The sequence below is a fragment of the Nerophis lumbriciformis genome, linkage group LG34 (assembly GCF_033978685.3).
Source record: "Nerophis lumbriciformis linkage group LG34, RoL_Nlum_v2.1, whole genome shotgun sequence".
Taxonomy (NCBI): domain Eukaryota; kingdom Metazoa; phylum Chordata; class Actinopteri; order Syngnathiformes; family Syngnathidae; genus Nerophis; species Nerophis lumbriciformis.
The window spans coordinates 6,985,241-7,012,500 of NC_084581.2; the positions used below are offsets into that span (position 1 = coordinate 6,985,241).

At 42.0% G+C, this 27,260-nt stretch overlaps 1 protein-coding gene across 4 annotated transcripts in view; it reads left to right on the plus strand.

Annotated features, from left to right (window-relative positions):
- LOC133576197 (MAM domain-containing glycosylphosphatidylinositol anchor protein 2-like) overlaps nt 1–27,260 on the plus strand; it is a 494,633-nt gene that overhangs the window by 155,414 nt on the left and 311,959 nt on the right. For all 4 annotated transcript variants that reach the window (XM_061929249.1, XM_061929248.1, XM_061929251.1 and 1 more), the window contains exon 3: nt 24,544–24,718. In XM_061929249.1, the coding sequence (XP_061785233.1) occupies nt 24,544–24,718 (175 nt within the window). The remainder of the gene's footprint in view (nt 1–24,543; nt 24,719–27,260) is intronic.

Genomic DNA, 27,260 nt, shown 5'->3' on the forward strand with positions numbered 1-27,260 from the left:
GTTAAAGGCGCACCTTTTTAATCAGGATTTTTACTGATAATTTTTAACTCTTCTTAGGTTTTTCGTTACCATTTTTTTTAAATGTTTTATCTGTTGAATTTATTAATTTATATTTTTACAATAATTGTTATAATATTTTTTTTAGAGGACATACATTTTTAGGTATTCTCAAGTGAGGACACCTGAAAGGTGCCCTGCCATGTTTTGCTATTGTCAATGGTGCTGTGTATTTGTGTGTGTTTCCCTTTTAAACTGGTGGAAAGCTAAATCTTGGCTGTTTATGAAAAATGTAAAGTTTTAGTTTTGATTGAACAAATATAAACAAAGCAACCAAAAACACATATACTGGTGAAAATAAACATGAAAGAGATCTCATTCCACTAGTATTAATCCGAAACTAATACTGACCTTGTTATCAATACAATTGATGTGTCCAGTGCCCACCAAGGGCCTGATCTAATAAGATCTAAGTACTAAAAAGAGTGTGAAATATATAAAATGGTGTGTACTATTAGTGGGCATGTTGTGGGTGATCTCCTAAGACTGTGCGTACAATTGATAGGTAACAAGTACAAAAGTGGTGCAGACCGTCATATTTAATGTGGTTGCTGCGTGTATAACCGGCTTACACTCATTTCCCTCCACATTTATGGCATCATATGGTCCAACCTGTAGCGTTTTGTCATGTCGTTGACATGCAGCACACAAATATAATAGGCTTTTCTGGTCTATATTGAAACAGAATTTACTTTTAGCATTCTGAATGTACGCTCTGGTAGGCACTGCCGTGTTGTGAAAATTCATGTTGCAATATTTTTTTTCATATCGGAGATATATTATAATAAGGTATCTGTTTTATGAAAAAATAATTCCTTTAAAAGAGCAGAAGATAATGGATAATAAAAAATGAAGATAATGGGTTTTACTATATGAACCTATTTCAGTCTATAGAGAAAAAAGCAATATAAGTATAATTCACATCAGTTCATCCTCTGAAACATCGTGAAATCAATTAGAGCCCTAACCAAAATCACCACACTCTTTAGGCAGCTGTGCCAGGGTGCTGAAAGCTGCGTACAAGTGAATGGTCGGAACTCTAAGTGGTTCACTACAGCGGGGTAAGGCAGGGCTGTTTCACGGCTCCTGAACTCTTTAATTGTGTCATCGACCACTTGATGTCAAGAGTCTGTGAGCGGATCCGTGGGGTACCACTTGATAAATACACCCCAAGGACCTCAAATATGTAGATGACACCACTCTATTCAGCGAGACTGCCGACTGGATTGTGCTCTCTATTTTGATCATTTTGGAGACGCTGTCCTTTGTGCTTAGTAGCGTTATCAAGTTTCCACATGTTTTATCACCCACAAACATTTAGTAGATCATGCCCTAAGTATCTTTTTTAGGTTTGGTTTCGACCAGAGTACTGAAGCGCGGATGTCCTCCCTGGTGTCAAATTAGGAGCAAGGTTGTAACCTAAGGACAGAAACGTGCCCTCACCTTTTCAACTGAAGTATAACAAATCAATATGTTCTTTGTCGTCCTTGGTGAACTTTCTAGAAGACTGCAGTGTGTTGATCACAGAAGTTATGTCAATGAATGCAAACTATGGCTTTGAGGCAGGTCATTTGTGCTGGTCGACAAATTGGCAGCAACACGCTAATATTGTTTAAAAGGTTAGCTTGTGTTCGTCCTGCCAGTGCTCCTTCGTCCCACCAAATGTTGACATAGTTAAAATTTTGTCCCGAAATGGAAGTTTGCTGTCATTTTGGTGTGAGTGAACTGATTTCACAACAGTTACTTTGTGTCATTTGATGCCGTTTTTTAAGAAAGACACTCAAAAACAACGACTTTGTGTTGCACTTTTATTCTTCAAATGTTACACTCGTTAAGCTTTCATCATCGGCATGCAGGTGCACAACTCAACCTGCAGCATTGGTATTTAAAAGGATTCAACTTTTAAGCCAGTTTAGCACAGAGGTGCCGTTCCACAGAACTAATCTGGAATTTAGAGCTCCTTTACATATTGTTTGTTCTTCCCAGTTTACAGTTTGACGTTTTGCAAACTTTATTCAATTATTCAATCATTATTTAATTACTTCAATATGTAACTATTTATTAATTACTCTTTGTATAATATCATATAAATAATTTGTTGATACATTTTTCTTGTTATTCCATGATTTATTTAATCATTTCATAATTTGATAGATTATTTCATGATTTATTATTTGATTAATTATTTTAAGATGAAGTTATTATTTTATGATTTAATTATTTCAAGTTTTAGTTATTATTGAATGATTTTATTATTTAATGATTCACTTGATTATTTCTGTGACGACGGGGTCGCATCGTGATGCGGGTGTTGTTCTCCCAAGGATGCAGACGGCTTCGGACACAGCTTGCAGGTAGGAATATGATTTATTTAAAATATAAATCATACGGTGAATAAACAAAAGACATGCACGTAGCACAAAAGGCAAAAACAAAAGGACTAGCGTGGGAGCTAGAAAGCCAAAATAGCCTAGCGTGAAAACTAGCAGCTAAAGAACAGGAAATAATCGTCGTCATCAGTTGTGTAAGAACAAACTAGAAAGCCAGACCGAGTGAGGCCAGGGCAAAGACTTAATAGCCCTCTGATTAGTGCCCAGGCAACAGGTGCGCGTCCCGAACACTAACCAGAGGCAGGTGTGTACAATCTGCCGTCATGGCAACTGAAACAAACGAAACTCAAGGTGCTGAAAACACATGTGACTCAAACATAAACAAACTATGATCCGGGCAGCGGATCATAACAGTACCCCTCCCCTTAAAGGACAGATTCCAGATGTCCCTTGACACAAAATAAAACTAGAACCCAAAAAACAAGAAATACTTCAAGAGTCAAGGGAGGGCGCCAGGCCACGTGTCCCCGAATCCACCGGGGAAGAGTCAGGTGATGGCGGCGAGTGGAACGCCGCTGCCGCAGGCGAGGCAGGCGACCACGGAAAGGCCACATTCGTGGCTGCCGAGAAGGTGGGCGTGAGTGGCGCCAGAAGTTCAGCAGCCGGAGAGTTCTACGACTACGTCTCGGGTGTCGCTGCTGTTTGCGCCACTGGCGTCCATACACAAACCTCCGAGAGCGCCGCTTGCGCAGCCAGACCACTCGAGGTCGCTGAGACGACGATGAGGGCGAGGAAGGTGGCGGCGTCCTGGAAAAGCCCACCGGAGACGAGGAGAGAGCAGACGTCGCCGTGGAAGCAGGAGGAGTCGACGTCGCCGTGGAAGCAGGAGGAGTCGACGTCGCCGTGGAAGCAGGAAGAGTCGACGTCACCGTGGAAGCAGGGGGAGTCGACGTCGCCGTGGAAGCAGGAGGAGTCGGCGTCGCCGTGGAAGCAGGAGGAGTCGACGTCGCCGTGGAGGCAGGAAGAAACGTCGTCGCGGCAGCTGGTGCTGGTTTTGGTGGTAGTCTTGGAGCCGCGACTCGTGCTAGCCTCGGAGCAGGGACAGGGGTTGGTCTTGGAGCCGGCGCTGGTGTGGGAACCAGCCTTGGAGCCGGTGCTGGTGTGGGAACCAGCCTTGGAGCCGGCGCTGGTGTGGGAACCAGCCTTGGAGCCGGCGCTGGTGTGGGAACCAGCCTTGGAGCCGGCGCTGGTGTGAGAACCAGCCTTGGAGCCGGCGCTGGTGTGAGAACCAGCCTTGGAGCCGGCGCTGGTGTGAGAACCAGCCTTGGAGTCAGCGCTGGTGTGGGAACCAGCCTTGGAGCCGGCGCTGGTGTGGGAACCAGCCTTGGAGCCGGCGCTGGTGTGGGAACCTGCCTTGGAGCCGGCGCTGGTGTGGGAACCAGCCTTGGAGCCGGCGCTGGTGTGGGAACCAGCCGAGGAACTTGGCATGGTGGAGCTTGGCGTGGTGGAGGTACAGGAGACGAAGCTTGGCGTGTCAGCCGAGGTGCAGGAACAGGTGCAGATGCTAGCCGAGGTGCAGCTGGAGGTGGCCTAGCTGGCAGTTGTGGCTTAGCAGCCCGAAGGACTGGTGGCGGTGGCCGGACAGGAGGTTGCGGCTTAGCACGCCGAAAGACTGGTGGCGGTGGCCGTGCAGGAGGTTGCGGCTTAGCACGCCGAAAGACTGGTGACGGTGGCCGTGCAGGAGGTTGCGGTTTAGCACGCCAAAAGACTGGTGGCGGTGGCCGTGCAGGAGGTTGCAGCTTAGCACGCCGAAAAACTGGTGGCGGTGGCCGTGCAGGAGGTTGCGGCTTCTTAGCACGCTGAAAAACTGGTGGCGGTGGCCGTTCAGGAGGTTGCGGCTTAGCACGCCGAAAAACTGGTGGCGGTGGCCGTGCAGGAGGTTGCGGCTTAGCTGAGCGCAGTTGTGCCATCCCACTAGCACAGTTCCCAGTACTAGCCCGCCCCCCCCTCAAGACGCGGATACCAGACGCTCTCCTTGCGGTTTGGAACCGTCTTCAAGGGTGGGTGGAGGGAGGTAAGGATGGGGGTATACTCCTCTTTAAATTGTCCAAATTGTCTATTCTCACCCCCCACTTGAGATTTTGTCCTTTCCCGACAAAATACATGCAAAATTTCAGTCTGTAGACCAAATATATAATCAGATTAGATTTGTGTTCGCCCCGCCTACTGACAGTAATCATTCATGACTTCAGTAATGATTCAACTTACTGCATCATGACCTTAATTTATTGTGGCCACTAGGCGTGCCCAAATACTATTTACCATTCCACTTCAATTGAAAGACAGGATAAGCCTGTTTTTTCATAGCTACCATAATACTCATGCCGCTCGAGCATTGAATAGAAATCACAAAGGAGAAAACAGGCCAGAGGTCTAAAACTACAGTTTCTCCTATAGTTTGGTTAGTTGTATAGTCAGAGCGACATGTGAAGTCCCAGTGTCCATGGACACTCTCTAATGCGACTATTGGTCATACGATGTGTGCCTCCCGTACACTGGGGGACGCTTATGACCTTTTAGTGTGGATTAATGTATTGCTTTTCCAATTGACCTATGACATTACACCAAAACAAGGCATCATTATGGCTCCTTACATGTCAACAGCGCAGCTCTGATTGTAAGTGACGTCCGTTGTAATATTCGCACAGATTATACATATTACGTCTCTCATGGCTATGCTGATGTTAAAAAACACACAGCATCAAGAAATGATCTTAGATTGCCCTACAAATATGACGCTACTACCAAGAAGGTCTCGGAGTGGATGCAGGTCCAAAGCAAAGACTGGTGGTAAAGTGTTGTTTCAAAGGAATTTTCGTATGGAGAATCATTGAAACAAGACTTTCGAATGTCTAGTTCATTCATAAGGCTCTGTGGATTGATGGAAGTAGTTTTGAATCCGAAGGAAAATAAGTTTCTTTGCCCCACCGGTGGTTTTTCAGATGAGGGATGCTATTGTTCCGGAAAAGCTTGCCAGTCGTGCAGAATACAGAGTTGTTGCTAATCAGTTTGGCGTGCACAAATGCAGCGTAAAGAGGTTTGTGTACGCTTTCTTCTTTGCTTTGTAATATACCTGCTTCATTCTCTTCCATCTTAGTCGTGTTTTGTTCTGGAGTCCGAATGAAGGCGGTATTCTGTTTCTCTATTTCCTTAGCTACCTACTAAAATAAAAGATATATATATTTTTTCTCTCTAATCGATGCACTTCAAAATGTTACATTCTTTTAATGTGTCCCCTTCATAGCAGTTGTTGCTATATATAATGGTATCCACTTCAAAGTATTCTGCGCTTTGAGACTGGCGCACATGTGATACGAAGGGTCCTCTCTGCCAGCGCACAACCACTCGAGAGACCTGGTTTCCAATCGCATAATCTAGGTGTGTTAGTCCGACTTTTCAAAAGCCAAACATGGTCACATTAAGGTGTATCCGTGGGTTTTAGGATGTTTCTTTAGAGCCAAACTATTTGAGAAATCTGACTAATTTAGTGTATGGACAGGTATTTAGTGTTGACGTTTGAAGGCTTTTAATTGTGTGTTAGATTACGTTTACACTGCAGGCTAAAGTGGACCAAATCTGAACTTATCGAAATCGGATTTTTCCATCTGACTGTTTAGATCACAAGTAAAATGTGCCCCAATGTGGCCACGTTGTAATATGCATAACTTTCCATGTTTCTGGACATAAAATAATAAAAGCATACTTGCCAACCCTCCCGGATTTTCCGGGAGACTCCCGAAATTCAGCGCCTCTCCCGAAAACCTCCCGGGACAAATTTTCTCCCGAAAATCTCCCGAAATTCAGGCCGAGCTGGAGGCCACGCCCCCTCCAGCTCCATGCGGACCTGAGTGACGTGTTGACAGCCTGTTCACACGTCCGCTTTCCCACAATTTAAACAGCTCATGATCGAGGGCGAGTCCTTGGTTTCTTATGTGGGTTTATTGTTAGGCAGTTTCATTAACGTCCTCCCAGCGAGGTAACAACACACAACAACAGCAGTCAAATTTTCATCTACCGTAAAGCAGTTCGTCTGCCGTAAACAGCAATGTTGTGACACTTTTAAACAGGACTATACTGCCATCTACTGTACATGCATATGTGACCCACCCATAATGTGTCACATTTTTGTGTTGATTTATTTATTTTATTTTGTGGTTTGAATTCGTTTTTGGAGCTGTCATTACACATTTATCAGTATTCACATTGGTCAGTAGGGGGCAGTAGGGTGTTTCTTCCCAATTGAATGCTATCACCTGCAGACCGGAAGTGTCTTGTCATTCTGATGAGAGCGACCAGTCTGTGAACAATTGAAACGTCCTGTGTGCTTTTTCCTCCTGTATAACAGGTTAGTTTTGGTGAATCAACTCACTGAATAATATCCATGTGATGTTTATAAGTTTAAGTACACATTCTGATGGTGGAGCCTAACTCTAAAGTGTTTGTGAGTTGTAGTTTGTATTTGTGAATGAATCCAGTGCACAGCTGCAGTAATCAATACAAAAAGGCGACGTGAGTGCGCAATGTTTATATAGGAACTTCTGATCCTAATTCAGACTCCCAAATTAGAGCTCCCGTTGTTACGATCCGCTGCCCGGATCAGAGTTTGTTTATGTTTGTGTCACGTGTTTTCAGCACCTTGAGTTTAGTTTGTTTCTGTTGCCATGACGGCAGATTGTGCGCACCTGCCTCTGGTTAGTGTTCGGGACGCGCACCTGTTGCCCGGGCGCTAATCAGAGGGCTATTTAGTCTTTGCTCTGGCCTCACTCTGTCTGGCTTCGTAGTTTGTTCTCACACAACTGATGACGACGATTATTTACTGTTTCTTAGCTACTAGTTCTCACGCTAGGCTCTTTTGGTTTGCTAGCTCCCACGCTAGCCCTTTTGTTTATTCATCATATTATTTATATTTAAAATAAATCATTTTTCCTGCCTGCAAGCTGTGTCCGAAGCCGTCTGCATCCTTGGGAGAACCACACCCGCATCACTATGCGACCACGTCGTTTCAGTACGAAGCCAGCAGAAAACAATTCTCCCGCACTGGCTAACGAGGAGTTGGACGAAGGTACGCTCATGGTGTTGCGAGCGATGGAAGCCGAGACGCTTCGCTATTCGACGGAGGAGAGGTCGAATCTCATGTGGGGACCTGGAGGCTCTCTTATCCCCATCGATTCCCTCTGGTCGGAAGACATCGCCGCTACACCGCAGTACCGTGCGCGCCGTCAAAGACGGAAGCCGGCCAGGAGGTCTTTCCCTCGCCGCCAAGACGCGCCGCTCCTGCAAACTCCTCCCCCGGACCGAAGCAAGCTATATGCAGCTCAAACTTCCCCTCCTCAGATGTTTGGCAACCCCATCGACCACTTTGCCAAACAGTTCTCCGATTGGGCTGTAAGTCACATGGACAGTTGCAACAGTAATGTCATGTCATTGGCGCCTCCCGAAGAGGTAACTCCGCCCACTTCTGATGACATCATTGAACAAGATATTTTTTTTCCATCTTCTAATTCTTTCTGTCAGCCAATACCAAATGACTTTCATTGTAAGATAAGACATTATCAGGACATTTTTATTAAGTGTAAGTCTAGTCAGTCACATTCTGTTTTCAGACTCCACCTCCAGTGACTTTGGTTCCGCCCCCAGTGACTATTGCTCCGCCACTGCACATATTTTTTCCCCCTGTGCTCCCACCCAATCTCAAGTGGGGGATGATAATAGTCAATTTGGACAATTTGAGGAAGAGTATACCCCCCTCCATACCTTCCCCCACCCACCCTTGAAGACAGTTCCAAACCGCAAAGAGCGCGTCTGGTATCCGCGTCTTGAGGGGGGGGCTAGTACTGGGAACTGTGCTAGTGCGGTGGCACAACTTCGGCGTGCTAAGCCGCAACCTCCTGCACGGCCACCGCCACCAGTTTTTCGGCGTGCTAAGCCGCAACCTCCTGCACGGCCACCGCCACCAGTTTTTCGGCGTGCTAAGCCGCAACCCCCTGCACGGCCACCGCCACCAGTCTTTCGGCGTGCTAAACCGCAACCTCCTGCAAGGCCACCGCCACCAGTCTTCCGGCGTGCTAAACCGCAACCTCCTGCACGGCCACCGCCACCAGTCCTTCGTCCTGCTAAGCCACAACCGCCAGCTAGGCCACCTCCAGCTGCACCTCGGCTAGCACCTGTTCCTGCACCTCGGCTGACACACCAAGCTTCGTCTCCAGTACCTCCACCACGCCAAGCTCCACCATGCCAAGTTCCTCAGCTGGTTCCCACACCAGCGCCGGCTCCAAGGCTGGTTCCCACACCAGCGCCGGCTCCAAGACTGGTTCCCACACCAGCGCCGGCTCCAAGGCTGGTTCTCACACCAGCGCCGGCTCCAAGGCTGGTTCTCACACCAGCGCCGGCTCCAAGGCTGGTTCTCACACCAGCACCGACTCCAAGACCAACCCCTGTCCCGGCTCCAAGGCTGGTTCCCACACCAGCGCTGGCTCCAAGGCTGGTTCCCACACCAGCGCCGGCTCCAAGGCTGGTTCCCACACCAGCGCCGGCTCCACGGCTGGTACCCACACCAGCGCCGGCTTCACGGCTGGTACCCACACCAGCGCCGGCTCCACGGCTGGTACCCACACCAGCGCCGGCTCCACGGCTGGTACCCACACCAGCGCCGGCTCCACGACTGGTACCAGAACCTGCACCTGCTCCACGGCTGGTACCAGAACCTGCACCTGCTTCCACGGCGACGACGTCTCCTCCTGCCTCCACGGCGACGACGGCTCCTCCTGCCTCCACGGCGACGTCGGCTCCTCCTGCCTCCACGGCGACGTCGGCTCCTCCTGCCTCCACGGCGACGTCGGCTCCTCCTGCCTCCACGGCGACGTCGGCTCCTCCTGCCTCCACGGCGACGTCGGCTCCTCCTGCTTCCACGGCGACGTCGGCTCCTCCTGTTTCCACGGCGACGTCTGCTCTCTCCTCGTCTTCGTCTCAGCGACCTCGAGTGGTCTGGCTGCGCAAGCGGCGCTCTCGGAGGTTTGTTTATGGACGCCAGTGGCGCAAACAGCAGCGACACCCGAGACGTAGTCGTAGAACTCTCCGGCTGCTGAACTTCTGGCGCCACTCACGCCCACCTTCTCGGCAGCCACGAATGTGGCCTTTCCGTGGTCGCCCGCCTCGCCTGCGGCAGCGGCGTTCCACTCGCCGCCGCCACCTGACTCTTCCCCGGTGGATTCGGGGACACGTGGCCTGGCGACCCACCACCAAATCCTCCCTCCACCCTCCCTTGACTCTCGAACTATTTCTTGTTTTTTGGGTTCTAGTTTTATTTAGTGTCAAGGGATATCTGGAATCTGTCCTTTAAAGGGGGGGTACTGTTACGATCCGCTGCCCGGATCAGAGTTTGTTTATGTTTGTGTCACGTGTTTTCAGCACCTTGAGTTTAGTTTGTTTCTGTTGCCATGACGGCAGATTGTGCGCACCTGCCTCTGGTTAGTGTTCGGGACGCGCACCTGTTGCCCGGGCGCTAATCAGAGGGCTATTTAGTCTTTGCTCTGGCCTCACTCTGTCTGGCTTCGTAGTTTGTTCTCACACAACTGATGACGACGATTATTTACTGTTTCTTAGCTACTAGTTCTCACGCTAGGCTCTTTTGGTTTGCTAGCTCCCACGCTAGCCCTTTTGTTTATTCATCATATTATTTATATTTAAAATAAATCATTTTTCCTACCTGCAAGCTGTGTCCGAAGCCGTCTGCATCCTTGGGAGAACCACACCCGCATCACTATGCGACCACGTCGTTTCACCCGTTTTCTTATTGATTTTATAATGTATATTTGTATAATGTGTGTGTTCTGAAATAGTGACAGAGAATAGAACAAGGATGGACAATTCAACCCTTAACTCAACAATGAGTAGATGAGTGTTATGTGTGTATATGTGTAAATAAATGAACACTGAAATTCAAGTATTTCTTTTATTTATTTATATATATATATATATATATATATATATATATATATATATATATATATATATATATATATATATATACATGTAATAAAAAAAATAAATAACTAGAATTCACTGAAAGTCAAGTATTTCTTATATATATATATCTTAACCACGCCCCCAACCACAACCCCCGCCCCACCCACCGACCACGCCCCCGCCCCCGCCCCCCACCCCCCACCTCCCGAAATCGGAGGTCTCAAGGTTGGCAAGTATGAATAAAAGGGAACTCTTGACCGCAACAAACTTGTTTTGACAACATCATTCTTTATCTTCTTGTTCTGTTGTTGTCGTTCCGGATCACTCAAATACGAGCATACGGAAAAGAGACGCTTCCCGTACAGTACGTCCGAACATTGAACGGACAATAAAAAAAATAGTTTTCTACTCGTTTTGATTGCCTTTTTTGATTTTCAAATCAATCATCAATAAATCCAAGTTTATTTATATAGCCCTAAATCACAAGTGTCTCAAAGGGCTGCACAAGCCACAACGACATCCTCGGCTCAGATCCCACATCAGGGCAAGACAAAACTCAACCCAATGGGATTACAGTGTGAAACCTTGGAGGGGACCGCAGATTTGGCGACCGGTGCAATGGACGTCGAGTGGATCTAGCATAATAGTGTGAGAGTCCAGTCCATAGTGGATCTAGCATAATAGTGTGAGAGTCCAGTCCATAGTGGGGCCAGCAGGAGATCATCTGGAGTGGAGACAGGTCAGCAGCACAGAGACATCCCCAACTGATGTACAGATGAGTGGTCCACCCTGGGTCCCGACTTTGGACAGCTAGCGCTTTACCTGTGGTCACCGAATCAGTGCCCCCCTCTCCACGAAGGAGAGGGGGGCAAACACAAATTAAATTGGATAACGGATCATCTATAACGATCTGTTTTCCGTTTTTATTGTCCATCAAAAAAGGGGAAAATAAATTTTTTCATCTTAAATTATTTTTGTATTCCAAACCAAAAACGGGTGGCCTTGATGTACATGGACCAAAAACAACTGCAGGAGGAGGAAGAAGAGAATTGCAAAAAGGAAAGTGATTTTCCTTTAGTCTTTTCCTGCACACAAATGATGGAGCTCGACCAAGATGATGTAAGAGTCACAAAGAACACTGCTGTTTAGACTTCAGTCATTTTAAAAGATCAGATTCCAAACTGATACTGACCACTTCCTGTTGTGGCCGAAATCTGATGCGAAAATACCGGATTTCTATCAATCAATCAATCAAAGTGTGCTTATATAGCCCTAAATCACGAGTGTCTCAAAGGGCTGCACAAGCCACAACGACATCCTCGGCTCAGATCTCACATCAGGGCAAGAAAAATCTCAACCCAATGGGATGACAATGAGAAACCTTGGATTTGAGATTTGAAGCCCTTTGGAGCGTTTAGACTGGAAGAAAAATATTCCATCTGTGTCACTTGAGGGCAAAATAATTGGATTTGATGTCCAGTGTAAACAAGGCCATAGTGACTGCAGGTTAAGAGAAAAGTGTACAAGTCAGTCCTTTGAGGATGCTTACAAGGCAAACTGTGAAGAGACCAAGAAAAAGGAAAAGATTGAATTACGGTATGTTGAAATAAAAGACCATCTGCTGACACCGGCAGCTCTGAAGGCTGAGCGTCACAAGAGCGTCCAAAACACATCACGAACTCAACACTCAACAGTCAAATCTCCCCAGTCTGAGGTCAGCCTATTTGTACTTGCTGACCCGTGGCGCCCTCAGTTGAAACTGGCTGGAGAATAATTTAAAGAGAAAAAAGAAATGCTGAAAAAAAGGTGTTTGCAGTGTGTGGCGCAGACGCTAAGAGCTGCTGCTACTCAAACAGGAGTGTGGACATAATGGATGAAGGCCAGGGCGAGGACACGGCGGCAGATGGCTTCATCATCGGGGGGACTCTTTCATGTCGGACCATGCAGGAGGACAGAGAGCAGACGTGTTAAAGTATGAATGCTTCTTTTATCAGCCTTTCCAGTCTGCCGGAGTGAAAGCTTGCACACAAATACCTTTTCAATCCTTCAATTTGATTCAGATCCTAAGTTTTACTTAAATACTTGTGCAAGTAGGAAGAAGCCGACCTTGTTTGATCCTAGCTCTGTCACATAATAGTTCTTCTTTGGTGTTTTCTAAACACTATATACAGTGTTACTTCTGGATATGTGATATGTGATGCAGCTTCTACATTGAAAAACATGTATTGTAAAACAGCGTCGCCCATCGAAATTAATTTATGTTAACACAGGTTACGGGGGAGTGAAACACACAACAGAACGCAAGTCGAGCCAGTGTGTAATGATGGTACCTGCTTTGAATTAGGGTTGTACGGTATACCGGCACTATTAAAGTACCGCAATACTAATGAATCATAAACGGTACTATATCGCCTTTAAAAAGTACTGGTTCCCTTTTTCTTTTTTGTTAACAGGCGTGACGGCGTCGTGACATTGATAGTTTTACGAGCAAAGAAGCATGTTCGGCAGCGCACAATCCCGGAGTACTAAAAGCATACACAGTATGTGGACAGAAAAGGGAGAATGGACGCATTTTGGCTTAAAAACTAAAGATAAAGGTGAAGTTATAACACTGAAAAGCTGCTCAGCAAGAAGTGCTTTAAGACATGGCTAGCTAGCTAGCAGCTAACGTCCATCCGCAATCTGCAGTGTTTTAGCTACTTCTAAATCACTATCTTCGCCTCCTAGGCGACAAATAAAGTACGTTTCTTACAAGTATCATCCCTGCAAGACGAGGAATAGCGAAACAGGCTTCACCACACACCATAGGAGGATTCAATAGCTCATCGCTAACAACAAGCTAGCGCTCCTCAATGTAAACAAATGCCATGAGTGGATCTACACCTAACAGCCACTGTAATGATACCAAGTACAACAGTGTATCTAGTCGATACTACAATGATTACATCGATATTTCTATCATCACAAAATCTTTTTTCCTTTTTTAAAAAAATTTATATATTGTTTATAAACTCAGAAAATACGTCCCTGGACATACAGTATGAGGACTTTAATTATGACCAATTTATGATCCTGTAACTACTTGTTATTGGATTGATACCCACATTTGTGGTGTCATCCAAAACTAATGTAAAGCATCCAAACAGAAGAATAAGTGATTATTACATTTTAACAGAAGTGTATATGGAACATGTTAAAATAGCAGTAAATGAACAGGTAGATTAATAATGCATTTTCTACCGATTGTCCCTCATAATTTTGACAAAATAAATGAATAAGATATGACACAATATGTTACTGCATACGCCAGCAGCCAAAATGGGAGCATTTGTTTGCTTACTACTAAAAAACAAGTTGTCTAGTATGTTCACTATTTCATTTAAGGACACAATTGTTCTTCGATTGCAATAAGAAAAGTATGTTTAATGTACAGTAAGATTTTTTTGTTAAAGCCAATAATGCCTTTTTTGTTGTGTATCGAAAGGTATCGAAGAGTATTGAAATACATATTGGGACAACCCTAGTTTGAATAAAGTTAAAGTTACAATTTGACAGCCCTAACTGTCCACTGTTTAAGAATACTTTGTAACAGACAAGAGTGTAAGGTAAGAATCTTACACAGTAACCATCAGTAACATCCCCTGCTGCCAAGACTTGCCGTCAAGACAGTGGATATTTTTGTTGTAGTTTGTTTTAAATTTATCATCATATTTTATGCTTAATTGTCATTTGTCTCAGTGATGTATATTGAAATAACTTGGAAAGGGTCACGACCATAGTGTTCTCACCATTACTCTTCCTTTCTGTATTTCTTTAATTCAATCAATCAATCAATCAAAGTTTATTTATATAGCCCTTAATAACAAGTGTCTCAAAGGGCTGCACAAGCCACAACAACATCCTCGGCTCAAATCCCAATTTAATGAATATCATCCACTTCTACCTTCTTCGTGCTTGGAAAAACAAAATTATGTCCATCTCGAGCTATAAGCCATTGCTAGCAAGTAAGACTAAATGTTGTCGTCGGATCCTACTCGGTTCACTGTGACATTCGCTACGCCAACTAGTGGAGGGGAGGCTCATAACTCCAATTTTTGCTTACAACTTAGAGTATGACAATTAGCTGAGGGACAGCTTGTATCTTAAAAACCTTGTAAGATGAAACAAGTACCCCAAAGTACTACTGTACTTGTATTGTTCCTTAAACTGACTTATATTTTTACACTCTCTGAGTTCTTTGCATAATGAATTGCATCATTGAATTCCACATACAAAATTTTACGACTAAATGTTGTAAAAGTGTAGTTTTTGCCTTTTGGAAAATGTACTACATCAGTAAATTTTACTATTTGATATTAAACAAAGAAAATATTAGTGTGCTTTTTGTCGGCACCATTATGGGGCATCCCAACTGATCTTTTAATGCTGTACTGGTAGCTCGTTTACCAAGTGGTAATTGAATTCTTAATAATATATGGAACATATTAACAGTTAATGCAGAAAAAACTCACCTTCTAAATACGTTTTCTAACATTTTTATAGCTCTCTAAACAGTAAATAATCTTTCACTGGTTTTAAATACATATTCTGAGCCCCTACCTGCTCCATCACTGTTGAGATTATATTAGCAAATTTAACATAGTCCCTTGTGACACACATTTGCTGTGCTGGGATTAAATCCCGGTTGGAGATCTATCTGGAAGATATGCAAATTGATTTTATTTTGCATTAAAATAATTGTTGATCAATTTATTTCCAATTCATTAATTTTAGTGCAAAACATGCATCGAATTAAATTTAAGTTAAAGATTAAAATGTGTACAAACTGTTTCACCCAAATAAGGGCGGCCCAGAGAGAAAAATGGTGTCAATATACACATTATAAGACACTGCAAAATATTCTGCCTGCTATAAATGTTCTAATTATAGCCTTTATTTGCTTAAAATACTAAGAGGACAGGGCTTCTTGCGTACTAACACATGGGCGTGCTACAGTATTAGCCATAAAAGCTAACTACGGAAAGAGATAAGCTAGCTTCTATGTCAGTTGTGCATCACAATGTTTGAGTTTGTAATGCACAACACTGCAATACGATACCAATCTGTACTGACTGAAAAACATGAACAATCATATTACAGTATAAGCCCACATTTCATGTTTTGTTTGCGCACAGCGTATGCACTGTAGTGCACGGTGATGTGCTGCATGTATCATGAACAATATTATAGTGACTTACTCGATGAACAGTTGTCTGTTTGGTCCAGCTGGCCGGGGATGTGTCCAGTTGATTTGGGTAAACAATCCATTAATTTGGCATGGCTTTGCTCAAAGTTCCAGATTTGCAGCGTGACCATGTCTCACTCTCTCGGCTTTTGTCTGCTCCAACGTTTCAGACTCTTCTTTGTGCTTGTTTCTAGAACCAGAAGTTCATCCTCTGTATATTTGCCGTATTTTCCGCACCATAAGGCGCCCTGGGTTATAAGCCGCGCCTTCAATGAACGGCATATTTCAAAACTTTGTCCACCTATAAGACGCCCCGTGTTATAAGCCGCATCTAACTGCGCTAAAGGAATGTCAAAAAAACAGTCAGATAGGTCAGTCAAACTTTAATAATATATTAAAAACCAGCGTGATGTGGGCGCGCACGGAGTCGTATATCAACATGGACGGAGCTGCGTGAAAAAAGCCACCCGGCCTCTTCGCGTAAACTTACCTTAACCACTCGCTCATCTTTTCTTCATCCATCCCTTCGAGTTAGCTTTTATGATGACGCCGGCTGGAAAGGTCTCTTTTGGCAAGGTCTTCCTTTTGAATATCACCATGGGTGGAAGTTTCTGGCCATTAGCATGGCAAGCTAGAACCACAGTGAAGGATGACTTCTCATTCCCTGTGGTGCGAATATTCACCGTACATGCTCCCGTTGTATCCACAGTGCGGTTCACAGGAATATCAAAAGTCAGTGGAACCTCGTCCATGTTGATAATGTTCTCTGGCCGGATCTTTTTTTCAGCTATCTTGTTTTTACAATATGCACGGAAAGTAGCCAGCTTTTCTTGAAAGTCTTTAGGCAGTTGCTGTGAAATAGTAATCCGTGTGCGGATGGAGAGATTGCGTCTTTTCATGAACCGGAAACCTGTCGCTTAGTAGGAGCCATTTTGTGGTCTTTACAGATGTAAACACACAAAGGAAATGAAACGTACGGTAATATCCGCGCGCTTCTTCTTCTTCTACGCGGGCAGGTGGTTGCTTACAGTAGAAGAAGAAGCGCTTCCTGTTCTATGGGGGCGGGTGCTTACCTTGGCGGTTGCTTGCGTAGAAGAAGAAGCACTTCCTCTTCTACGGGGAAAAAAGATGGCGGCTGTTTACCGTAGTTGCGAGACCGAAACTTTATGAAAATGAATCTTAATATTAATCCATATATAAAGCGCACCGGGTTATAAGGCGCACTGTCAGCTTTTGAGAAAATTTGTGGTTTTTAGGTGCGCCTTATAGTGCGGAAAATACGGTAGTTTAAAAAAGATAAGGTTGTGAATCTTCATTTGTCCAAAAATAGTCGTCTTCGTTCTTTATTACCAAGTCAGCCATGATTAAAAAACCGACTTACGTTTGATTCCGGGAGTAGGAACCAATTTGTTGCAGGAAGTCGGAAGTGCACTGCTATGGAAACGGAAATAAATGCGCCGAATAATTAGTTCCAGTTGAGCATAAAATGACCAAAATATGGTAAATGTTGTACATATTACATATTTTCATGATCGTGTTTGTTACTACATTATATTTAGATTTGCAGCGTGGATATAAAACGTTGATGGAGGGTATTTAAGTTGTTTTAAAGGGCTTTGAAGGCTACAACGGTGACTATCATTATCCGCATCTTTCAAGCATTTTTTATCATCTTTAAAATCTAAAGAAATGATATAAAAAACACGTGTTCTTGTCTCTCATTAAGATTGTGAACGATAGGCAAAATTCCCCAAAAAGTGCAGTTCCCCTTTAAAAGTGAATTTGTCCTGATGAATGGCTGCAAAACAAGTTGGGCCGACAATTGTAAATATTAAAGGGGAACATTATCACCAGACCTATGTAAGCGTCAATATATACCTTGATGTTGCAGAAAAAAGACCATATATATTTTTTAACCGATTTCCGAACTCTAAATGGGTGAATTTTGGCGAATTAAACACCTTTCTATTATTCGCTCTCGGAGCGATGACGTCACAACGTGACGTCACATCGGGAAGCAATCCGTCATTTTCTCAAACACATTACAAACACCGAATCAAATCAGCTCTGTTATTTTCAGTTTTTTCGACTGTTTTCCGTACCTTGGAGACATCATGCCTCGTCGGTGTGTTGTCGGAGGGTGTAACAAAAAGTGGCAAGAAATTGGACGAATGTTGTTCAAAATACGAGGCTGTGGGGAAAGCCGACGAAAATGGTCAGTCGTTTGTTTCGCACACTTTACCGACGAAAGCTATGCTACGACAGAGATGGCAAGAATGTGTGGATATCCTGCGACACTCAAAGCAGATGCATTTCCAACGATAAAGTCAAAGAAATCTGCCGCCAGACCCTCATTGAATCTGCCGGAGTGTGTGAGCAATTCAGGGACAAAGGACCTCGGTAGCACGGCAAGCAATGGCGGCAGTTTGTTCCCGCAGACGAGCGAGCTAAACCCCCTGGATGTCTTGGCTCACACCGCTTCTACCGTCCCTTAAGCCACCAAAGATGATCAAGAGAAGAATATCGACCCTAGCTTCCCTGGCCTGCTGACATCAACTCCAAAACTGGACAGATCAGCTTTCAGGAAAAGAGAGCGGATGAGGGTATGTCTACAGAATATATTAATTGATGAAAACTTTATTCATTACTCGCGGTTTTACGTAAATTATTATACATAAACTGTGTTTACCAATAATTTAGCTTAAAAACATTACAACACTTAAAAAAAAACACATACCAATCGTTGGTTAGAAGGCGATCGCCGAATTCGTCCTCACTTTCTCCCGTGTTGCTGGCTGTCGTGTCGTTTTCATCGGTTTCGCTTGCATACGGTTCAAACCGATATGGCTCAATAGCTTCAGTTTCTTCTTCAATTTCGCTTAAGCCGCTGAAATCCGAGTCTGAATCCGAGCTAATGTCGCTATACCTTGCTGTCCATCTGCCATGTTTGTTTGTATTGGCATCACTATGTGACGTCACAGGAAAATGGACGGGTGTATATAAGGATGGTTAAAATCAGGCACTTTGAAGCTTTTTTTAGGGATATTGCGTGATGGGTAAAATTTTGAAAAAAACTTCGAAAAATAAAATAAGCCACCGGGAACTGATTTTTAATGGTTTTAACCCTTCTGAAATTGTGATAATGTTCCCCTTTAAACATGTTCAATCAGTCTTTTTTTTTTTTTTTAGTTTGGTATTATTATTTCAAAAACAGTCCTAAGACAGTGGTTCTTAACCTTGTTGGAGGCACCGAACCCCACCAGTTTCATATGCGCATTCACCGAACCCTTCTTTAGTGGAAAATAAAATGTGTGTTTTTTTCAAATTCAAGACAAAGTTATATGTTTTTGGTAACACTTTAGTATGGGGAACATATTCTAAGTAACAAAGACTACATTTAGAGTTATTTGGACACTCGGGGAACATATTCTAAGTAACAAAGACTTAATTTATATATATGCCGAATAAGGCATTAATAAGTACTAAATAATGACTAGTTAAGAGCCAATATGTTACTAATTTGCATGTTAACAAACAACTAATTAATGGTGAATATGTTCCCCATACTAAAGTGTTGCCATGTTTTTTTTACTGGTGCATAATAAAATGAACCGTGCATGAACATCACCTTGTTCAAAGAACAAAACCAACACAGTGCATAAACTCACAACAAATTACACACCTGCAAATCAGTCAGCTGTGGCCGTATCCCTAATACGCCGATAGGGAGAAGTTTGTATTTACAGGATGAGTCGGGTGTGTTTTGACCTCCGCCGAACCCCTGAGGCCGACTCAACGAACCCAGGTTAAGAACCACTGTCCAAAGATCATAATCAGTCTCTTAGTTTCTTTATGTCCTCGTCTATAATACCTGTTTTTCCGCTCGTTTCTACAGCGGTTAGTTATTATGAAGCTTTTTCTTCGATTTTTTTAGGTCCCACGGTGGGTGATACCGGGAATTTTGGTATCGATCAGATATAAAGTAAATGCAGTGCTAGTATCGCCAACACTGATACTGATACTGATACTTTTGTACTTGAAACATCATATTTATGAAATCATTTTGTTGATTTGCCTCAAGTTCAAATACATAACCGTCCATTTTACGGTAAAACCTAGCAGCTCAGTTTCCACTTTGTTGTATAAAATTTACTCAAATTTTGTGTAAACCAAATGCTTGGACATGGTCACTGTATTAATGTGATGTGTATTAATTTGTGTTACAGATATGTATAAATGTATATCGTATTTTTCGGACTATAAGTCGCAGTTTTTTTCATAGTTTGGCCGGGGGTGCGACTTATACTCAGGAGTTACTTATGTGTGAAATTAATATTATCAAATAATATTATTTAGCTCATTCACGTAAGAGACTAGACGTATAAGATTTAGCGATTAGGAGTGACAGATTGTTTGGTAAACATATAGCATGTTCTACATGTTATAGTTATTTGAATGACTCTTACCATAATATGTTACGTTAACATACCAGGCACGTTCTCAGTTGGTTATTTATGCGTCATATAACGTACACTTATTCAGCCTGTTGTTCACTATTTTTATTTATTTTAAATTGCCTTTCAAATGTCTATTCTTGGTGTTGGGTTTTATCAAATAAATTTCCCCCAAAAATGCGATTTATACTCCAGTGCGACTTATATATGGTTTTTCCCTTCTTTATAGTGCATTTTCGGCAGGTGCGACTTATACTCCGGTGCGACTTATACTCCGAAAAATACGGTACTGCTATACAAGCTATACACTGACTACTCTAAAGTACATCCTACGTCACAGCTTCTGTACTTCCTCCATTGTGTCTCATTGTCAAGAGTTGTAATATCAACAATATCAAAGTATCTTTGCTAAAGTAGACCCCTCAATCCCACCTTGTATTTTCCACCCACCTGCCGCTCCCTCCGACCTCCCGTTGGCGCCTCTGACGGCTCCATTGTGATGCTCAGCCACAGTCGGCTGCACCACTGAGTGGCACGGACCGCCGTCGGCGCCTAAAAGAGAACACGGCAAGCAATTAGGAAACCAGTCGGCGGACGGAAGAGGAGGAAACGTCACAGCAGGAATTACGGGCGATTCGGGCGTGCCACAGCATACGATGCGGGTATAAGACGTAAGATGTAAGACGCCAGGCGCATTTCAATTAGCTGCAGCCGTGGCAGCGCAGTGTGCAGAGACTTTCTAAATCTTGACCAATCTAGACGGTCTTGTCAGCAAATGTTAATCCTCCTGTAGTGATGTCTGAATCAAGTGGGAATAACTATAACTATAACAAATATATATACAGTATGTATTTGTATTATTATAATTATTATTATTATTACATGTGTTTCCTTGCTTTTTTGGGGGCCTTAAAATGCATACAATTTAGTAGCATCGCCTATAATACAATTATATGCCTCTGGCATAGAATGTGTGATTAATATGATCATTTGTCACAAAAGTTAATAACTTGGCCCTACACGGTCAGATCTTGGTCATAATTCAGTTCAGTTCAGTTCAGTTTATTTCGAACATGTATACAATACAGTTACAATGTTATGCATCACATATTTCCAGTTGTTTCATTACAGCATGTCTGAAATGGAATAGGAAGAAGCAGCATATTATCTTTTTTTTTTTTTTTTTTACATAACATGACAAGTGTGGATGTCCAAATCTTTTAAGCAGGAAAATAGGATGTTAAAGAATAATAAAAAAAAGAAAGAAAAAAAGGCAGAAGTAGTGCTGTCAGCGTGCGGTGAGACCAATTATCATATTGCTCAAATCTGCCAGTTCGTCTCTGCATCAAATGTGTTTTTTCCTAGTAGCTAAAGAAAGCGAAGGCGGTCAAAGTGTTTTCTTCTTAGGTGCTCTCTTGCACAAAGTTTGGATCTTAACAGCTGCAGGCCAAGAACCTCTGCTGATGTTGCATGAATCTGATCCAGCTTGTACAGTATTTGCGTTGAAGAAGATTCTCAGTTCGTCACTTGAACTCTTCTGTTGCTACCCCTTACAGTAGCATCAACCATTGCTCACTTTTGCCTTCTTTTACCATCAATTTGAAGTTTTAATCAGCTAGCTTGGCCGTGTGCAGGCTTGGATTCTCTGATTTATTTGGAAACATGAGTAAATAAGTAGCAACCACATTCAAATGGCAGCCCGAGGACCAAAAGTATGGCCCCTTGGTCCTTAGCTTCATGGAAATGTGGTCCCAAAAACAATTTAGTTGAATATCCCTGTTGCAAAGTATTTTTTAGCATGCGTTTTAAAAGTGGTTTTCCAAAAACAACAGAGAATTAATGTCCATATGCTAAGAGGATCTTTATTTAGCGTGGTTTTTTATTACTACATACAATACAGGCCAAAAGTTTGGACACACCTTCTCATTTCAATGCATTTTCTTTGTTTTCAAGACTATTTACATTGTAGATTGTCACTGAAGGCATCAAAACTATGACACCTGTGAAGTAAAAACTATTTCAGGTGACTACCTCTTGAAGCTCATCGAGAGAATGCCAAGAGTGTGCAAAGCAGTAATTAGAGCAAAGGGTGGATATTTTGAAGTAACTAGAATATAAAACATGTTTTCAGTTATTTCACCTTTTTTTGTTAAGTACATAACTGCACATGTGTTCATTCATAGTTTTGATGCCTTCAGTGACAATCTACAATTTAAATAGTCATGAAAATAAAGAAAACACATTGAATGAGAAGGTGTGTCCAAACTTTTGACCTGTACTGTACATATATACATAACAGCATGCCCCTGTCATATTGAGGATCGTTGACTAGCATTTTTGCTGTAAATCCTAAAACACAGCGGATAATTCTTGTTATCTATAAGATCTTTGAATTGCATTTTTGCAGCAGATTTCTAACAACAAACAATTTGTGTCATCTAGTGGATCTTTGACTAGCATTTGTACAGTACTGTGCATCCTTAAATAAGAACTGTTCTTTTTTAGGGGGAATTTTGCCTATCTTTCACAATCATTGTGTGAGACAAGCACACATGCAGTATGGCTTTCTCTTTGTTGTGTATTCTAATTCGCAAAAAATGCTAGCAATAGGTGGCTATCAACGCAGTTAATAGGAGTAATCTATTCTCCCTAAAAAGCCCTCTAAAAAACAGCAACAATGCTCAATTTGCATGCTCTCACCTGCATATTAACCAGGTATTAGCAATGTTGTTGTTATGAACGCAGAGTAACTATTTTTAGTAACAAAGACATTGATCATGGAGGAAACTATTGCAGCTTTTGACATAATGAGCCAGTGAGCTGCTGTGTAAAAGTTTGTGCTAGATTATAAATCATGCCTCTCACTTGCATAGTATAAGGTTGTGGTCCTAAGCCGAGAGGTTGGTCAACTTTGACATTCGGAATAGGCAGAATAGATGACTCCCATGATCTACATTGTTAGCCACCTCTTGCTAGTATTTTTTTGTGATTTAGAAGACACAAAAAGAGAAAGACATTTGTGTTCTTGTCTCACAAAGGGATTGTGAATGATAGGCAAAATAAAAAAAGAAAGTGCATTTTTCCTTGAAGTACAACAGATCTCTTACAGTATATATATGATTCTTGTCCGGGGTTTTTACCAAACATCCTTAAATGGAGCACAGCATTCTTGTCATATGTAGGATCTTTCAATAGCATTTTTGCAGTAAATCTTTAAAAGCAGAAGACAATTATTTTTATGTATTTTGAATAACACTTTTGCAGTAGGCCCTTAAAGACATTACAACACTCCTGTTTAAAATAAATTATTTGACTCACTTTTTTGCAGCAGGTGTCTAATAACAGATCATTCCTGTCACAAGGAGGATCTATGACTAGTGTTTTTACACTACCGTCAAGTCCACATTAATGCACAGGCTTACCTGGGCTGAAGCCCAGGGGCCCCCACCCACTCATTTTGACGGCGGATTGCAATGAATGGTGTTCATAGCTGTCAATCACAAATAGGTCAGCTTCACCTAGCGATTGTGTACTCTCTGTCTCGCTGCATTGTTTTTACCTACTGCTCCAAGCAGGGCTAGCACCCAAATTGTCTGTGTGGATGTCCAGCATACTACCATCGAGCTAATTGAGGCATTCTGCATTATCGCCTGCATTATTCTGCATGATCCTGTAACTACTTGGTATCGGATTGATACCCACATTTGTGGTATCATCCAAAACTAATGTAAAGTATCAAACAACAGAATAATAAGTGGCTATTACATTTTAACAGAAGTGTAGATAGAACATGTTAAAACAGACAATAAGCAGATATTAACAGTAAATGAACAAGTAGATTAATAATACATTTTACAGTTTGTCCCTTGACAAAATATTAGAATGATAAATGACACAATATGTTACTGCATATGTCAGCAGCTAAATTAGGAGCCTTTGTTTGTTTACTTACTACTAAAAGACAAGTTGTCTTGTATGTCCACTATTTTATGTAAGGACAAACATATATTTAATGTACCCTAAGATTTTTTTGTTAAAATAAAGCCAAACATGACATTTTTTGTGGTCCTCTTTATTTAAAAAAGTACAGAAAAGTACCGAATTACATTTTGGTACCGGTACCCAAATATTGGTATCGGGACAACACTAAACAGCCGATAATTATTGTCATACTGTATGTACAGTCAAATCTTTTAATAGCACATTTGCAGTATGTCCTTAAAAACAGCAAAACACTCCTGTTATAAAGATCATATTTGACTAGCGTTTTTGCAGCAGATTTCGAATAACGAAATGTAAATTCTGTCATATACAGTACAGTAGTAAAGGATCTTTAAACAGTGTTAATATTTAGTTTATTTATCCTAATGTTGGCTTTTTTACTTCATTTATGACTGCCGTTGGAACTTTAATTTGGAAAGTAAATGTTTTCTGTAAATGTTTTTGTTTCTAGATCCGATGGACCAAGACAGCCGGCAGCGTGTCGGACCGCTTCCAGGACTCCAGCGTCTTTAACGAGACGTTGCACATTACCAAAATCCTGAGGACACAGGGGGGCCGCTACTACTGTAAGGCTGAAAACGGCCTGGGCTCCCCAGCCATCAAGTCCATTCGAGTGGACGTCTACTGTAAGTCCAACACACTTCTAGTTTGTGTTTGTTTTACCCTGCTAAGATCTGGCCTTGACTGTGCTGCTGCTCGCACACACTGCAGCTGACACTAGCTATGTGCACAAGGACATATTTAATCGGATTAAAAGCCGAACTGGAATAACACACATTCAGATCAAAATTTCATTCCGATCGAGACTGATGACTGATGCCAAAAGTCATTCGGATTGTAGCGCATGGAAACCCATATTTCTAAATTTGAGTTGAAGCTATGCTTACTGCGTATGTCTTTGATGCCAGCTATACTAAATTGAAAAGTCTTGAAATTAAGCGATTTTCTTGCTGCTATCACTCCTTATTCAACACGTACAAAAGTATCATTGTATACTGTTGAGTCTGTTGCTTGTAAACGAGCCTAGCAAAAGCAAATGTATGGTCTGGAGTGTCATGTGTCGATGTAACAATAAAAGAAGGAATCCGGTTGTCGTCTTAGCGAGCTGTTTTAGTCATAACGTTACAGCTACTTCAAGCGCTAACTGCTAGCTTCAGGCACGTACACAGAATCTCGTAACGTAAAGACGCGCTGCAACTCGTCATGAAAGGCACAGAACAGCTTCATTCCAAAAAAAGAGAGGTAAAACAAATGTAGTGATTAGGAAAAAAAATGGTAAAAAGGTTACCATATTTTACGGATTTCAGGGCGCACCAGTATATAAGTCGTACCCATCAAAATTTAGAAGATAAAAATATTTGTACATATATTAACTGCACCGGACTATAAGCCGCATATATATAATGGTACAAAAAATGTTGTAAATGTTTATTTACATACCTTAATTGTTGAGAAAAGGTGCTGTCACACTGCAGTAAAACGGATGATCAAACAAAACAGAGGTCATCTCATGCATAGGCGCCGATCTACATTTCTGTCAGTGGGTGCTCGGTGTGTGTGTATTAGTGTTGTCCCAATACCAATATTTTGGTACCAGTACTAACAGTATTTTGGTACTTTTCGGTACTTTTCTAAATAAAGGGGACCAGAAAAAATGTCATTATTGGCTTTATTTTAACAAAAAATCTTACGGTACATTAAACATGTTTCTCATTGCAATTTTGTCCTTAAATAACATAGTGAACATACAAGACAACTTGTATTGTAGTAGTAAGTAAACAAACAAAGGCTCCTAATTTAGCTGCTGACGTATGCAGTAACATATTGTGTCATTTATCATTCTATCATTTTGTCAAAATTATTAAGGACAAGTTGTAGAAAATTAATTATTAATCTACTTGTTCATTTACTGTTAATATCTGGTTATTTTCTGTTTCAACATGTTCTATCTACACATCTGTTAAATTGTAATAATCACTCATTCTTCTGTTGTTTGATACTTTACATTAGTTTTGGATGATACCACAAATTTGGGTATCAATCCGATACCAAGTAGTTACAGGATCATACATATAAATATGTCCAGGGACATATTTCCTGAGTTTATAAACATAATATAAATAAAAAAAAAACTAAAGATTTTGTGATGTAAAAAAATATCGATGTAATCATAGTAGTATCGATTAGATACGCTATTGTACGTGGTATCGTTACAGTGGATGTTAGTTGTAGATCTACCAATTACGTTTGTTATATTGTAGTGTCCCGGAAGAGTTGGTACTGCAGGGAATTCTGGGAATTTGTTCTGTCGTGTTCATGTTGTGTTGTGGTGCAAATATTCTTCAAAAATTTGTTTTTTGTTGTTGTTTAGTGTGGTTTCACTATATGGCACATGTTTATGACAGTGTTGGCATTATTCATACTGCCATCCTTAGTGTGACATGTATGGCTGTTGAGTAGAGTATGAACTTCATTCGCTTGTGTGCTGTGTGTTCAAAGTCAAGATGATTGTGTTATTAGTTCGTTATCGGGCACAATGAAATTTTGGTCAGGCTTTGTTAATTATTGACTATATGATTTGTGACTTTTTTATTATGTAAAACGGACGGAACTCGCCACATAATAAACAACAACAAGATTGATTTTTCAAAAATGATTTTAAAGATTGTAAATTGCCATCAATCCCACGTGGGTGCTCGGGCCTCGAAGCACCCACGGGATCGGCGCCTATGAACTCATGGACCCACTAGCTGTGGAAGCAAGCTCTTTAATCAGCTAAACGGACTGAATAACCCAACAATTATGTTTTGGTGAATTTAAGAAACTGAAAAATTACAAAAAGAAAACCATTGTAAGTTAATAATACTAACACAGACACTTGTAAACGTGTTAGCATTTTAGCTAATGCTAACGACGCTAGCTTGATTTCATTAAAATAGCACTTAGAAATATGCATGAAAACGCTCCTACAGGCATCACACATGGGGCGGTTAAAGGGGAACTGCACTTTTTTTGGAATTTTGCCTATTGTTCACAATCATTATGAAACGACGGATGGATTTTTTTTAATGCATTCTAAATATTAAATAAATATTATCAAAAGTTCGCTTACAATGGGAGACGTTAAATTCTGCCTATGGAGCCCTTAAGAAACATCCAGACACCTCC